Source organism: Hippocampus zosterae, chromosome 9, assembly GCF_025434085.1.
Source record: "Hippocampus zosterae strain Florida chromosome 9, ASM2543408v3, whole genome shotgun sequence".
Taxonomy (NCBI): domain Eukaryota; kingdom Metazoa; phylum Chordata; class Actinopteri; order Syngnathiformes; family Syngnathidae; genus Hippocampus; species Hippocampus zosterae.
Genome location: NC_067459.1, coordinates 20,076,469 through 20,092,216, shown reverse-complemented (window position 1 = coordinate 20,092,216; position 15,748 = coordinate 20,076,469). Strand labels below are relative to the sequence as shown.

The window sequence follows — 15,748 nt, the reverse complement described above, 5'->3', positions numbered from 1 at the left end:
CATCCGACTTTGTTGGACACGACAGCTAAGCGCCGCCTGACCTCACCGGGCTGCCGCGACTCTTGCGGCGATGTCACTAAACGTTTTTCTTCGTGCCGTCTCGTCGCGTTTTCGTGGAACCGGAGTGAGGCAAAAAATATTTACCCTCTTTAAAGCGGACGCAGCGGCGTGACCCCCCCCAAAACGAAGCGCCCGCTGTCTTTTGTCTTCTTCTGACGGTCTCCAACGTTTCATTTCAGTCACAAGGCATGTTCATATTAAAAATCATACGGTAGCACATTCCATCTAACAAAATGTTTTTGCACTAAACAACATTCAAAGGAAACATGGCACAGTACGACTTTTTTTTTCTTGTTTTTTTTTGTTTCTTTTTTGTTTGTTTGGAGCGTTTTTCTTTGCACTTCAACTATCAAATGTACTGTTGTATCTTGTCTCTCGATTAAAACCAAAAAGGGGGAGAAAAAAAAAAAGAACACCGTTCTCTCCCTAACCTTTAAAAATGTCGCTGTATTTATATATAACATCTATATATTCTTCATTTGTAGCGTTTCTGTAAATTGTGCAAATTCAGCAGTAATACAAGTGGCGAGAGCTCAGAGAGTGGGCAGTTGATTACATTTATACAAAACGATTGGAGGGTGGGGTGGGAGAAAAAAAAAAAAGCCAACATCCTGACACGTGAGCCACAAAGCTTCTCTCCATTGTGCACGAGAGGCCGCGCATGGAGTTCTTTCAAAAAACATCCACAGGAACCAAAAGCTCTCACTGACACCTTTCTCCATGAACGCAGCGTGCGAAAATGTCCGCTCGGTCACACATAAACGAACAAACGTAGGGCATACACAGACCCGCCCGCCTCTGCCGACCCCCCCTTTGCGTTTTGCAGTATACCGCCTCGATGCTTTTGCAGTTTCATGTTGGTCGTCTGTGAGCGAGGGAGATGGATGGACGCCGGCGTCGGATGATCCTCAGCTCGTCAGGGCCATTGTGTCGATGACCTGCTCCAGCTTGCTCCGCAGCCGCTGCCTCCTCGCCTGTTCGTCCCGCTCCAGCGCCGACAAGATCTGAAGATAGAGAAGGGGGGGGGGGGGGTGAGCAAGGGTTGGCGCATTTCTAACAGCAAGCTTGCGCGGTCGTTAGAGGCTCAGCCCATGTCAAATCAACCAACCCAGAATTTCTTTGCCCTTTACCGCTCCCGATTTTTTTGTTGTTGTTTGAGGTGTGGTTGGAAATGGAAGGAAAAGGCGACAACATATTACTTCTCAAACTCTTAAAAAGAGAGATCGAGGCAAACAAACGTTCATATGATTAGCGATATCGCTCCACTTTAAATAACTTCATATTGAGACCGGAGAAATGATCGAAAAGTCATGGTGATTTTGAGTCAGGCTTCTCACGAACTTAAAAACATGATGATCGAAGAAAAAACGATTCATGTGTCGAGTGGTGCGGTGTGTTTGCAAGTTCCTGACGTTGTGAAAGTACCCTGAATGCACCATTGGTTGTGTAGCAAGCTTGTGACGCATCCGTGATTCCGCCATCCCTGAGCGTACTTTAAGCCGTTTAATGACACCCAAGTTAGAATTAACCAATAAACTAAACACAACAAAGATAATTACACACATTAAAAAAAAAATAATAAAAAAAAAGCTTGTTTAAAAGAGTCGCCAGTGCTAATGCTAAACGCAATGTAAAATCCAAATGACATGCTAGAGGAAATTAGCATCGAGTTTGGAAGTGAGATTCCGTCAAATAGCGAATATCCACACACAAATAATACAACGGCAACCAAAAGCACACATTCCTCTCCGTCCCCATCGATGTGTCTCAGATATGCGTTTGACATTTTGAATTGGGGCGCCAAAGTAAATGACGCCTCCCACAATCTTGCGGCAGTAAACGCCACTGAATGAACTCCACCGGGCTGATGTGTTGCGCCGCTTTCGGTTTAAACTTAACCTCAAATGTCAGCTTTACAGATGTCACGTCTCCCTTTGTAGCTGGTGTCATGACTACCAAATACGCCAAATACAAAGGGGAAACGTGACATCTGCAAAGCTGACATTTAAGCAGGAAGTTTAAACCGAAAGCGGTGCCGTACGCAGCGAAGCTGAATATTTGAGCCGGTTTCTTCAAAAGGTGCGCTCACGTCGTTCAAGTCGCTTCGCTCCCGTAACTAGACGCAAGCTCTCACCTCGTCCTTATACTTGACAATGTAAGAGTAGATCTCGTGGAGGGCAGACATGCTGTTAAACTGGTTGGCGTGCAGCCGCGACTGCTCGGCCAGGTAGGCGCTCATGTCCTGGTCGCTGATGGCCGACATCCTCGAGATGTCAGAGTAGTACCTGGAGGAACACAAACGACAATGATTAACGGGGGAAGTCTCAACGAGGCCCGCTGGTTGCATTGGACATACACACCTCTCCACCCAGTTCTTGTAGTTGGGGATGTCTTTTGCGTAAAGCAGCTTGTTGGACGGCGAGTCCTTCCCTAATTTATGCTCGGACGTCGAACAGGAGTCCATGAAGGTCTGGGCCACCACAGACAAGCAGGCGTCTGTAATGCTGTTCTTGTGGATGTCGAAGACGAACTGCGGGTTCTTGATCACGTTCACCCAGAAGCGCAGGGGGAGGCTGCAGGGATGGAGAAAGAACAAGACACTATAGAAAAAAGCCAAAGGTGGGTCATCCGCAGCTGCTGAAGGTTTAAGGTTCATTCATTAAATATGCCAACAAGGTAACATGGCTTCAGCACTCATATCAGAAAATAGAAGAGAATTTTTTTTTAATCATTCATACGCAGTGTTACTTTGATGTGACCGAGCTCATCAATCAGCTTGCAGAGAAAACTTGATTTAATTAACCGAGCGGAGGGGGTCATCGGTGAGATCCAATTGATGCTCAACAAAATGACGATAGTCAACAAAGCATGTCTGATAATCATCATGATAAGAACAGATTAACACAAAAACAAAACAAAACACACTCCAGAGGCAAGGGAATATTGACATCAATAAAGTTTCTTTCTTTCCCCGTGGTGCGCACAAACTCACCAGTTGCTTTTCCAAGTGTGCCGGACGTCCGAGTCCGAGATGGAGTGTTTGTCGGCCTGCTCGTCCAGGAAGTCAAACATGTACTTGATGGCGAGCGGCAAGGCGCTGCCTCTGTGGGCCGTGCTGAAGATGGTCTCAAACAGGTCGTCCACAAATTTTTGGAGCGTGCCCTAAGTGGGAAAAAAATTGGGTTGAGATAACTGAGAAATGAGACACAGATGAGGTGACGCTTACGCTGAAATTAAGGAAAGGTAGAGCCGCAATCATTAATGAGGCATCACATGTTGGCTGATGGTGTAGCTCAGGCATGTCCAAAGTCCGGCCCGCGGGCCAAATCCGGCCCACGGTCGAATTTCATCCGGCCCTCGGCCCCTGTCATAAAATCAGTGCCGTCTGGCCCGCAGGTTGGGCGCAATGGAACACGTGTTGCATTGACTGAGGTCTCGTAGACTGGTGAGTGATGTTTCATAGAGTACTGCTTCCCTCTAGTGGCTAAATGAGTAATAGCATTCACTAAATGAGTAATAGCATTTAGACACTTGAGGGCATCACTCACGAGTTAACAAGACATCACTCCGTGTTTATATTGACTGATATGTCATACTAGCTGGCCCATTACCGGCCCATAACTCGGCCCATGGGTTATTGTTGTTCAATGTAAAGAATGTCAGCCAAGGTCGGCCCCCCGACATTTTACCACATAAAATCTGGCCCCCTTGGTAAAAAGTTTGGACACCCCTGGTGTAGCTGTAGGCGACGGCTTTCGCTGGCAGGTGGTTGAGTGTTGCTTAGCTTTTACAATCCCAACTCGGTGACGTGCTGAGTGCTCGCTGTGCTTTTTAGCCATTCAGATGGCTCCCAATGAGAGTTCAGCCCAAGGCTGTTTGACAATTTTTTTTCTTTTTACCTCCCTATTTTTCATATTTTTTAATTTTAATGACATCACACCGACTTTTTTCAGTCATTAAAAGCACTTCTGAAGCTGAAGTGATCTGATTGGATCCTCAAGCTTTCACAAACACTTGTATTCAAATATCCTGGCCGCATCTCACCAAAGCTTCTTTTAAACCATCCAGACTTCCGACAATCAGAGTGTTAAACCCACAAAAGCGGCGGGGATGTCATGAGGAAGAACAAACTGCGGCGCTTCCTCGTCGCCTTCCCTCGGCTTTTCCTTGTTAATGACTTCCTGATTGAGGCGAGGCAGATCGTGTTCAACGTGCTGCGTGAACAATGGGAACGGCGAGCTAATGAGTGGAAACGTCAGGGGAGAGGAAGCGTCGGGGTGAGATGAGTCACTGAGGAATGCTTCGCGAAACACTCTTGGCAGGCGGCGGGAAAGCGTCGACGGCGTCTGTGTACACGTGCAAGTGGAAAGCTTGCATGTCACAACTTTGGCTGCTGAACTTAATGCGCAAACAATGAGATTTTCTGGTTTTGAGAGATCCAGGGTGTGCTATGTCGTCTTTCAGAACGACGGGACCGCAAAATTTGATTTGGCGTGAATGGAGAAGTACAACACTGTCAAATAAATGATGTCATTCATAATATATCAGGCGGACTGGGGGTGGAGTGCTTCGCGCGTCGAACTCACAGTGCAGAGGTGCAGGATGCGATTGTGGCCTCCCTGAGTGGAGTTTGCATGTTCCCCCCCCATTCCAAAAACATACATGGCAGGTTAACGGAACACTCTAAATTGTCCCAAAGTGTGGATGGTTGTTCGTCTCTGTGTGCCCTTCCATTGGCTGGCAACCGGTTCAGGGTGTCCCCCGCCTACTGCCCAAAGAGAGCTGGGATGGGCTCCAGCATGCCCCCCCCCACCCACCCCTGCAAGCCTTGTGAGGATAAACTGGATTAGAAAATGGATGGATGGATGTTTAATATATCAGATACTGCATTTTGGAAGTAACTTGCCCGATAAATAAATAATTCCTGTTCTCCCCAAAAACATTTCAAAATGACAGGCTGCCAATCAAATTGTCAGCGCAACAACTCGAGGATGAAACGCGCAGTGATGTCGGCTGTTTTACTCATCAACCTTCCGCTTTGTGGGGGTGGCGGCTCACAGCAAGTGAGGACGCGTGCATGATGAAAGTGTATTGTGGAGGTCGTGGAGGAATTTGGAGAGTAATGATTGCAGGGTAAAGGCCTGGGCCTCTAAGCCCCGAGGCCACCAAGAGAGAGTCCAGTAACGCCAACAAACAACTCAATAGTCAAAGGTCATCTTACTAATTAAGACACACACATTTTTTTTTACAAAGGTTATGAACAATGTTAATGAGCTCCGAGATCAACACAAAACAAAGGTCAACAGGGGGATGCTGAGGAAGTCGTATTTGAGCTCAAGATGCCCCCCCCCCCCCCATCTTTTCTTACCTTGGTGGCCAGCAGCCGGGTCAGGTAGATCTCAGAGACCATCTTGCTCCCTCGGTCTCCCTCCCTCTGGTCGGAGTGGTCGTGGTTCTTGACCAGATGCCAGAGTTTGGTGCCGCTCTCCAAGTCAGGCGTGATCATTGGGGTTCGGGAGCGCAAACTGTCTGGACTGCTGGCGGTTCTCAGCATGCTCTCTGCAAGGGTGGTGGTGGAAAGGGGGGTCCGGGTTAGTTTGCACACGCGCTTTCTCGCCAACCTCACTAATGTGGGACATTGCCATGTCCGAAGTACACAGCTGCATTCAGATCATTTTAACGCAAAGCAACATCAGTGCCAGAATCTCGGATAGCGATAATTACTTTCTGACAAAAGGGCCGTGGACAGTAAGTGTCGGTTGTGAACATTCCTGACACTCCTCACACAAAGACGACGTGCCACATTTGATGCCACATCGGAAGGCGCCGAATTGGCAGGTCGACTTCACGCCCCCATGCCGCATTTGTACTCTTACACATTAGTAGACAGGCAGGGAAAACATTGCAAAAGGGCCAGCGTAAAAGCAGCTTTTCATTAGATGTCAAGACCCGTCGTGATTCATGAGTAAATATTTCCAATATTTAATATACGTAAAGAATTTTGAAAGAAAACAAAAATCTCTAACGCGAGTGAAAAGTGACAGTTTTCTTTCTATTTCCATGTCACACTCTTTCATCCCAGAATGCATTTATCTGTCAACCACCCACTCCAACTCCCGCTTCCTTCCTGAATCTGTTGGATTGCAATCCGCCCTCTTTTTTTCCAAAACATTTTGCATGAATGCTTTCGGAGTTAATGCCCGTCATTTCTGTGACAAAATAGGACAGGATAGAGAGGTTGCCAATGTCAGGTCAAGAATCAGGTGCAGGTAGTTGTAGTAGTATAACGGCGATGTTTGCGATGTGTGTTTTTGGGTCTCTGACGCTAACGAGAGCTTCTTTGGACCACGGAGGACCTGCGATATTCTATTAAAGCTCATTCAGGACCAGTCAATTCTGGAGCAAGTCTGAAAAGACGTTTCAAAACGTCAGTGGGAGTTTCAAAATGGAAAAGCTACAAATGAAGAGCTCCGCAGCCGTCGTTACAAAGTATCACGTTGTCAAACGACGCAAACGGAGCACCTTCACCGAGCTCGGGCACGCTTGAGAAATTCAAGTCCAATTAAATGAAACCCCCCGATTAAATACATTTCACTTTGTCATTGTGCGAGTGGATTTGCAAAGTTGGAGAAGAAGGCTGCGTGATTAGTTTGCAGGAAGAAATTAGCGCTCACTTGCAGACACACAAAACACACACAAACAGACACACCTTCTCTCGTACCGTATCTGCTGAGAGATTTGGTGAATGTGGAGGAGTTGGAGATGTTGTAGGCAGAATTCTGTTTGGGAACCAGCGCAATCACCGAGCCATCTGTCACCTGAAACAACAGATCAAATCAATTATCACTGGAAAAAAAACAAAAACAACCCCCCCGCCCCCCCTCAAAGCCTGTAATTATTGTAGACAAAAACATTTGAGGGTCAAGTCAGATAGAGAGCCATAAGAAAGTAAATTCTTCTTGTTTCCTCACTTTAATGTTGAAGATCGGCAAACAAAATGCCAATGGCCAACGGAAACTTTTTAAACTAAACGAAACGAAACCTATTCAAAGTTACCTGGCCCTGTGTGGGGAAAAAAAGTACTCCAACCCCCGTCCGCTCCTTTGCTAAATGAATTCATGAATAACGTGGCGAAAATCACTTTTTTTTTTTTTTTAGAAAGCCGAGTTAATTTTCACTGGTCACACCCAAGCTTGATGACCTCGAGCCCTGTTCAATCAAGAAATCACTTTAATGTCTGACAATACAAAAAAAAAATACAAAACAGCGCTCAACAGTGTCCAACCTCCCGAAAAGCACAGTGACGACTCATCGCAAAGGAACCCAGGACAACATCTAAAGAACCTCAGTCGAGGTCCAGGAGGGTTCCAGAGTGACTTTCAAGTTTCACTTCATCGAAGAAGAGTCAAAGCGGCAGCGTACCTGGTAGTGAGCCAGGGTGTTGAGTCTCTTCCAGTCATTGTCAATCTTAGTGGTCACATCTTCATCCTGAAGGATGATGCGAGCCATCCTTCCTTGCCGCCATTCTGGGACACAAAACACACACACACGGGACATCAGATCAGGAGAAAATGAAATCGAGAAAAGGACCAAAACACCAACGCTTAAATTTCACAAGGGGGTGTACACAATTGTTGAATCTGAATGCTTCTGTTTTTTTGTTGTTTTTTTTAACCAGTGAGTGTCCCCGTTGTGGCATCAGATGAGTCTTCCTCTTCTTACCCAGGTCCATATCGGAGGCCTTCGGTCTCTGGGAGTAGGGTGTGCCTTTGTACACGGCGTCCAGCAGCTTCTCCTTGACTTGCGTCACCGTGTCGCAGTTGAGACTCTTGACTGTCACCTCGGGAGCGTTCTCATTCTCTGGGTTGACACAGTGCAGCGTCTGCGCGTGGGGGAATCCGAGGCAAACATTTCAAGCGCGGAACTTTGTCAGGCATGCAAATTATGACCTGCGGTCAAGACGGATTTTGCTTTCCGAGCACATATACAGTGTACAGGGAATAGGTCAAAATCTACTTCATATCAATAAATCAATACCTAGTTAAAGAATGGAGATAAAAAAGAGCAGTATAAACACTTTTCCTCCTGCTTCCCTGCCAAGTGATTTGCACTGACCAAAGTCTTGTAGTCAATCTGCTGTCTGATGAGCTTGTCCTCGCTGAGGGAGTAGCGGGCCTCTCCCGTGATCGCATCTATCGGCCCCTTCTCCATTTGCTGCTTCATGGCACAATACAGCATGAAGAGCGGCTCACCAGCACACTCCTGCAACGGCGAGACATTAAAAAAAAAATTACATTCAATCATCATAAAAGTACAAGTAGCGCAGACCCTGAAATATTTGCGGGGTCATGCATTTGGCTAATGTACCGGGTGTTAAATTTGGCATTAGTTTTGGCCCTCGTTGAAGAAAACTGACAAGAGGCTATTTTGTGACACTAATCCAGGGGTGGGCAAACTACGGCCCGCGGGCCGAATCCGGCCCGTTGGTCTTTTTAATCCGGCCCTCCGAAGGTTGGTCCACAATTAAGGTTTGATGTGAATGATTGCATTCATTTCAATTGGACTTGTAATGACAGGCATTTCACCGCCAGGTGGCGCATTGACTTGAAGTTGCAGAACACGGGGGGGGGGGGGGGGGATCTTTTTACCACCTAGTACCTCTGGATCACTCTACTTCTACTGGTCTGACCACAACACATCTGCAGCAATGCACAGGCTAAAATAGATCATCAACAACACTGTTGTCACTTTAAAAAAGTATATTAATACAGTACTTTCATGCTTTTGTTCTGTTGATGTTTGATATGGACTGTCAACAAATGCAGTTTTTTTTAATGTACCATAGCACGTGCTCACCTGGCCCGTCTGTCAAATTTTAAAAGTCAATGCGGCCCCCGAGCCAAAAGGTTTGCCCACCCCTGCACTAATCCAACCTTCCTTGTGTTTCTCCCCCCCCTCCGACCCCCTTAGTTTAAGTGTGCGTGTAGGGTGAGGAAAAGAGAAAGTTGCTACTTAAACATTATCTGTGTTGGAACCTCAGCGGAAAGCCAGACACTGAAGCGGAGAGGTTATACAAACGAAGGGCCGGTAATTTATGAAAGCCAACGACAGTCCCAAGCGTTTTCCTGCATTTTTCATTGAAACCACATTCACGCTCGCGTTTTATCATATCCCATAATAAACACTTAACTCACGGCTTGCCTTTCTGGTGGGTATTTTGAATGTGTAAGCTTGCGGCCGTCTTGGCTCAGCCTCAACTGTTTTTGTTGGGAACGCCTGCGGGCTTTGAATGGGTCAGCGTTCACCCAAATGCCAGTTGAAGACGGATTGGTTAGATGCGGCAATATTTGAATATGCAAGGCAAGAGAATAGAGTAGCGGGGAGGGAATGGAGATATAAGCCTCCGTAATTCTCTCAGATTCTGAATCCAAGAGGAATTCAAAGTGAGACGGACAGACAGCTCAAAGAAACAACTCCCATATTCACAAAGGGAAAGCCACATACAAATTCTGGATCGAAAATAATGAAAGTGACGGACGGACGGGGGAGAGAATCCGCTGAAAAGCTTTGGCAGTCGCACCAACGCGGGCGAGCGCGTCTCAACGCAGCTTCAGACCCCATCCGTTCGTCCGTTTGGAAGAGAGGGGCAGTGACCGAATGAAAGGCGCAGGTAAGCGATAGGTAGCCAGTAGCCTCCGCCTTATCTAATGCTGCAGCTGTGCGTGTTACGGGAGGGGGGGGGGCGTTCGACTCGACTGCAAGCGGCTTCACTCCAAAACGTGTTGGTGTGCGTTTGCCTGTGGGTGTGAGAGACCTTTTTTTTTTTTTTTAAACATTTTTACCTTGAGGAACTTGTATAGCAGGAAGGTGAACCAGTTGGTGAGCATCTTTTCAGCAACCGACTCCGTCCTGGGAAAGACAAAGAAGGGCAAAGGATGCGAGGGGGATGAAAATAGAATCTCAAAACACACAAGCAACATCTCCAAGTGCACCTTTCGATGTCAAAAGGCCTCCTCGGCCACGCTGTGTGGACATAAGCTAACACTTGTGAGCATATCAATTGTTTCTGCGTTATTAGATGACGGAGCTCTTTCTCCACTCACTTTCCCACAGGGGACAGACATTAGGCAGGGAAATCACACCTCCATTTTATTCTTTAACACCCTTTTCTCTATTTCTGTCTTTTAACACGGGCGGCCCGGTAGTCCAGTGGTTAGCACGTCGGCTTCACAGTGCAGAGGTACCGGGTTCGATTCCAGCTCCGGCCTCCCTGTGTGGAGTTTGCATGTTCTCCCCGGGCCTGCGTGGCTTTTCTCCGGGTGCTCCGGTTTCCTCCCACATTCCAAAAACATGCGTGGCAGGCTGATTGGACGCTCTAAATTGTCCCTAGGTGTGAGTGTGAGTGTGGATGGTTGTTCGTTTCTGTGTGCCCTGCAATTGGCTGGCAACCGATTCAGGGTGTGCCTTTCGGCCCGCCTACTGCCCGAAGACAGCTGGGATAGGCTCCAGCACCCCCCGCGACCCTCGTGAGGATCAAGTGGCTCGGAAGATGAATGAATGAATGTCTTTTAACACTTCCCTGTCACTTTGGCTTTGTTGTTTTATTATCCATCCCTTGTTTCGGACTCACAGTAACTATTCTGCCGTGTTGCCTAATTGGGCCATATTCCCGACTTCTATGAAATATTGGCTTTACACAGGTTGGAAAAAGGCAAAAAAAAAAAAAAAGAAAAAAAAAAAGGTCCGGGGCTCACTCACTATGATGAGAAACGGCACCACGGAAATGTAATTTTTACCGTGTTCTGCTCAAGTTCTGTTCAAGACGAAGGAGAAAGGAAAAAAAAATAACAACGGGGGGTGGGGGGGGGGGGGGTTGTACTGTGAAACTAGGCCAAAGAAAGCAGCGAGTGAAAGCCTGTAGCAGGAGCGAGACGTGAACTCCTACGCTTCCGCCAGCCTCCCATTTGACTGTTGAATGTTGTTTGATGTATGTGCAACGCTTTCTTTTTCCAAGTCTGTCAGCAAAATAACACCCATGACAGATGAGATAACAGGGAAAGGAGAGCTGGAGGGTTGAGGGAGGTCAATACACCTGGACAGTACACGCTTATGGGCACGTCAGGTTCTGATCGAGGGTGACGCGAGTCATCCGCTCATCCGGGGAAATTATGCGCCGGCACCTGCATTGTTGTCGAAAATGTGCTTGAAAAGAAAAGGGCTCGCTGTGGCATCCCTGCCTAGAAAGAAAATGGACAACGAGAGTTAGCCCATCAAGTCTTTTTTTTTTTCTCCCCATTTATTTTTTGCGGGGGAGAGGTTGGGAGGGGGGGTCATGGAGAAAGTTCTTGTCTTGCTTGGCGGTTAAATCTCCAGAAGCTAGTGTGTTTAGCAAGGACAGCTTATTGTGAGCATTCCCCACTGGATGGGATTAGAAAAGGCTTTTTAACGCCACATTGGTGGAAAGTCATTTATTTGATTAGATTGTTTTTTAATTAAGTAGCTCTCCGGGGAGAAGGGGAAATGGGGGTGGAAAAGAAGTTTCTATTATTGAATGTCAAATGCTTACTTATTTGGAGAATGACCGGAATTTTTTTTTCCTCGAATTGTGACTTTACCAACAACCTTGATTGCATCTTTTTCGATTGCCCTTCTGCTTTTTTTTTTGTTTTTTCTTTCCCCCTGGTGGGGTCATTGGTTCATTTAAATGGCACAGGTATCGAATTGGGCGGCCCGGTAGTCCAGTGGTTAGAACATCGGCTTCACAGTGCAGAGGTACCGGGTTCGATTCCAGCTCCGGCCTCCCTGTGTGGAGTTTGCATCTTCTCCCCGGGCCTGCGTGGGTTTTCTCCGGGTGCTCCGGTTTCCTCTCACATTCCAAAAACATGCGTGGCAGGCTGATTGAACACTCTAAATTGTCCCAAGGTGTGAGTGTGAGCGTGGATGGTTGTTCTTCGCTGTGTGGCCTGTGATTGGCTGGCAACCGATTCAGGGTGTCCCCCGCCTACTGCCCGAAGACAGCTGGGATAGGCTCCAGCACCCCCCGCGACCCTAGTGAGGATCAAGCGGCTCGGAAGATGAATGAATGAATGAATGAAAGGTATGGAATTGTGGGGGACCAAGTCGCACCGGCAATACTCCACTTTCAGAACGGCCACAACAACAAAAATTGGACGTTGACGATGTGCATTATTTGTTTCTATATTCCTCCATCGGTTTGATCGCGGCTCCAATCTCCCTGCAGAGGTGTAGATCACACCTCCTCTGTTGACCTCTCTCTCGCTCTCTTGCCCACTGAGCCTAAACTCACTCTTGCCCTTTATTACAACCCCCCCTTTACACCCGCCCCCCCTTGTAAATCCTCCTTCCTCTATCCATTGACATTCACTCCATTCCTTGTATCCCTCAACTACCTGTGGGTGTGCACGTGCGGGTGAGAGAGAGTCTGCAGCTCCACCGGGAATGTGTGTGCTCAGGGGTGTAATCCTTTCTGACAGCGATGGGGTTGACAGCGAGAGAGGACCAAACATCACATATGCTTCTAAAAAAGCTCCTCCGGTCCCCCCACCCCCCTCCTTCCCGGCCATCCAGCTTTGCCACGACACACAGGAGCTCCCGGCAATGTACGTCTTGGCAAATTGAGTTTTGACCTTCACATTTCTCCCTTTGCGCATACCTCCTCAGTAAGAGCTTTGGGTGATTCTTGCTCTCCAGGTTCTTGTCGATGAGGTCGGACAGGAGCTGTTTAAGAACGCCCGTCGCGTACTCCATCTCGCCCTGGAGCGCTGTCATGATGAGGGAGGCCACGTTGCCGCGGTCTCGCATGGAGAAGGACCGCTGTGCTTCAAGGGTGCGGATGAACGTCAGCAGGAAGTGCTTTTTCGTCAGCATCTGTCCGAACAGCGTCAGAGACTTCTCCACGTTAGCTGGGACCTGGAGGAGAAGCAGTTGAGAAAGTGTGAGCAAAGAACAAAAAATTTTAAAAAATGGGTCTGGAGAAAGAAAGTGAGCTTGAGCAACAGAGTAGACCGTTAATTTAATTTGCCGTGCGTTACACAAGGACACATTGGCAAAAGAGTCGGCGGTGCGACGCGCGTCTTCGCACGCTCTTGTTCTTTGTCTCCTTACAAAGAAAATCAGACAAATTGATTCCGTTTCAGCGACGTGCATAAACTAATTTATTGTCATCCCCTTGCACTTATTCCCATTACCTATTCTTCCCTCCGCAGCCGCCTTGATGCTTTATCTTTCTTCTTTGCTCGCTTCATCCGTCACTACCCCTCCCAGAGGCTCTCCATCGAGTCCCTTCCTCTCTTAAAGCAGGCCCGAAGACCGGAATGTGAGCTTCATGCTGTAATAAGAAATTGATCTGCCTACTACTGCACTACTGTGGCCCGTGATTGCCTGGGCCGTCCAAATGAAAATCCAATGTCGCGCTACACGATCCCTTTGGAATACCGTTGATAACGCCGTGCAGATACCGAGGCGCTCAAATGTAGCTGACACCTTCCATGCATGTCAGCACACAAATGCGCAGTGTGCGTGCATGTGTGCGCGCGCGCGCGTTTCCGTTGCAATGCGCACCATTTTGTGGTATTTTGAAACGCACAACGGTGAACGTACACGTACGAAAGTGCCCGCTGATGTAAGAGAATGCGACACTGTCCGGGGTTGAAGTGAATTTGACTTCAAATCAAAGGATGAGTAAAAAATGTCATTTATGTCGCCGGTTTATTATGAGATCCGAAAGAGAGCAAAGTATAAGGTTACCGCTGAAGCAAAGTGGCGCTTTCATGTTTCGTAACTGAAGCTCTAGTCTTTCCTAATAATAGTCTCGCGCAGTGGTCAACAACCCTTTTGAAACTGAGAGCGACTTCTTGAGTGCTGAATAAGGTGAAGGGCGACAGAATAGAGGTCAAAATAATCGGAAGGAAAGGTTTTGAATGCCCCGCCCCCTCACGTCACAATAATTTCACAAATGATTGAGTCATTTACAAAACAAGTTGTAAAAATATCACGGTTAAGGGTAAAGTATGAGCCTTAATGGAGACTTCTTCTTACTTTTTTCTTTTCTGATTGATATAAAAATGATTTAGTAGATATAAACACATAACGGGGTAGGACTAGATAAGGTTTTTTACTTCATCCTACTCCCTTGAACATAATAACTGTGTTGAATGAAGACTTATTTATTTCCTTTTTACTTTTTATCTACCTTATTTTCTGTCAAACTATTACTGTATACGTTTTATGTTCAAAAAACAAAAACAAAAACAAAAAATATTTGTTTGTGTGTCCAAAACTTGCACAGCTGAACCATTAGCTGTACGCACAAAGAGGTGACAAATAATATTTTCACAGTACGCATGACAAACGCCAACGTGACTTTCTTTTCTTCACTTGTGCGTCATGTGCTCTCTACTGACCAGTACCTCCATCTCCTTCAGCACAGGATGGTCCTCAATCCCAGGGAAGAGGACCCTCATGGCGTAGGTACGGTAGTCCAGGAAGGGGATTCCTGCTCCGTCAAGCTCCTGAGTGAGCTCGTGGATGTCGGTCTGCAATTCTGCGAATGCTGCATCAGACGCAAAAATGAGCAGTATGGTTATTGAAATGAGTTTAGTGACATCTTAGTTGCATAATATGCAAGTCGAGTCCACCACTGAGACTGCCCAACACGGTCATCAAAAATACAAGCACACACGGCAACATAACTGAGATAAATTACACGGTCGAGTCCAGACTAACAGATGGCTTTTGTCAGCCAATCCCTCTCTTTATTTCTTCTCCCGGCTTGCCTTCGAAATGAAACCTTGGAGGTCACCCCCCTCTCTCAACGACTTCTCCCCGTACGTGCCTCCGTCCGTGTACATCTTGTGTCACCCTTATTTGACATTCCGTATACAGTTAGGTGATGCGGTTTTCTTCATCGGGTGTACTTCTGGCCCACATGAGTATTTACGCTCTGTTACAGAGAAGAGCAGCAAGTTTCCGCAGGCGTGTTTGGGGCAGAACCTTTCCAACAACTGCATTTTTCTTACAATTGTCACGGCGTCACCAAGCCTTACGTTTGCAATACAGGGGATGAAAAAGCGCCGATCAGACAAACCGGTGCAATGCATCATGTGGGATCGACTGCTCGACCGGCCCACTGGGATCGTGATCATTTATTCCGAATCCTTATTCTGAAGCCTTCTCCAAAACCATTGCAGCTTCAACATATATATTTTTTAATACTCGGCAATAAATGACCAAACCTTTCATTTTATAGTGCACTGGTTGATAGTAGAAGTGAACCGGCGGATCCTTTTTAGCAGTCACAATGTGTGTTTTATTTGATCTTTACCGTGGCAGTGTGGAAGGGTAGGCTCATGATTATGGTTATCATTATTCCACTCTTTCTTTCCATCTGCCTCCCATACCAGACAAACCATTTAGCAGCATCAATAGGCACTTGCTCAATCCGTGCGGTTGCCTGCCAAATTAATTTATGCTAATTTGCTGGTGTGCAAGTCTCCCGCGACCCCCCCCCCCCCATCCACCCCCCGCCTTCATTTGCCGCCTTACTATTCCCTCACTGTCCCACCTCGAGGCCCCTGCATCTATCCGTCCTCCATCTCCGGCTCTCTCACACCGTGCATGGCAGTAAGGCCAGCCAGGAGGCGCTCTCACGAGGTGGAGAGCCAACATC

General features: G+C 47.2%; 1 protein-coding gene across 6 annotated transcripts in view; it reads right to left on the bottom strand.

The window, feature by feature from the left end:
- Positions 1 to 279: 279 nt before the first annotated feature.
- LOC127607446 (plexin-A1-like) overlaps positions 280 to 15,748 on the bottom strand; it is a 158,018-nt gene continuing 142,549 nt past the window's right edge. For 3 of the 6 annotated variants that reach the window (XM_052075757.1, XM_052075758.1, XM_052075759.1), the window contains exons 21-32: positions 14,484 to 14,632; positions 12,734 to 12,990; positions 9,903 to 9,969; positions 8,176 to 8,322; positions 7,783 to 7,942; positions 7,483 to 7,586; positions 6,770 to 6,878; positions 5,429 to 5,619; positions 3,053 to 3,222; positions 2,421 to 2,633; positions 2,195 to 2,345; positions 280 to 1,064 (exon numbers count right to left, since the gene is read on the bottom strand). In XM_052075757.1, the coding sequence (XP_051931717.1) occupies positions 969 to 1,064; positions 2,195 to 2,345; positions 2,421 to 2,633; positions 3,053 to 3,222; positions 5,429 to 5,619; positions 6,770 to 6,878; positions 7,483 to 7,586; positions 7,783 to 7,942; positions 8,176 to 8,322; positions 9,903 to 9,969; positions 12,734 to 12,990; positions 14,484 to 14,632 (1,814 nt within the window). In that variant the 3' untranslated portion in view covers positions 280 to 968. The remainder of the gene's footprint in view (positions 1,065 to 2,194; positions 2,346 to 2,420; positions 2,634 to 3,052; positions 3,223 to 5,428; positions 5,620 to 6,769; positions 6,879 to 7,482; positions 7,587 to 7,782; positions 7,943 to 8,175; positions 8,323 to 9,902; positions 9,970 to 12,733; positions 12,991 to 14,483; positions 14,633 to 15,748) is intronic. The other 3 variants (XM_052075761.1, XM_052075760.1, XM_052075762.1) reach the window with 3 other exon arrangements.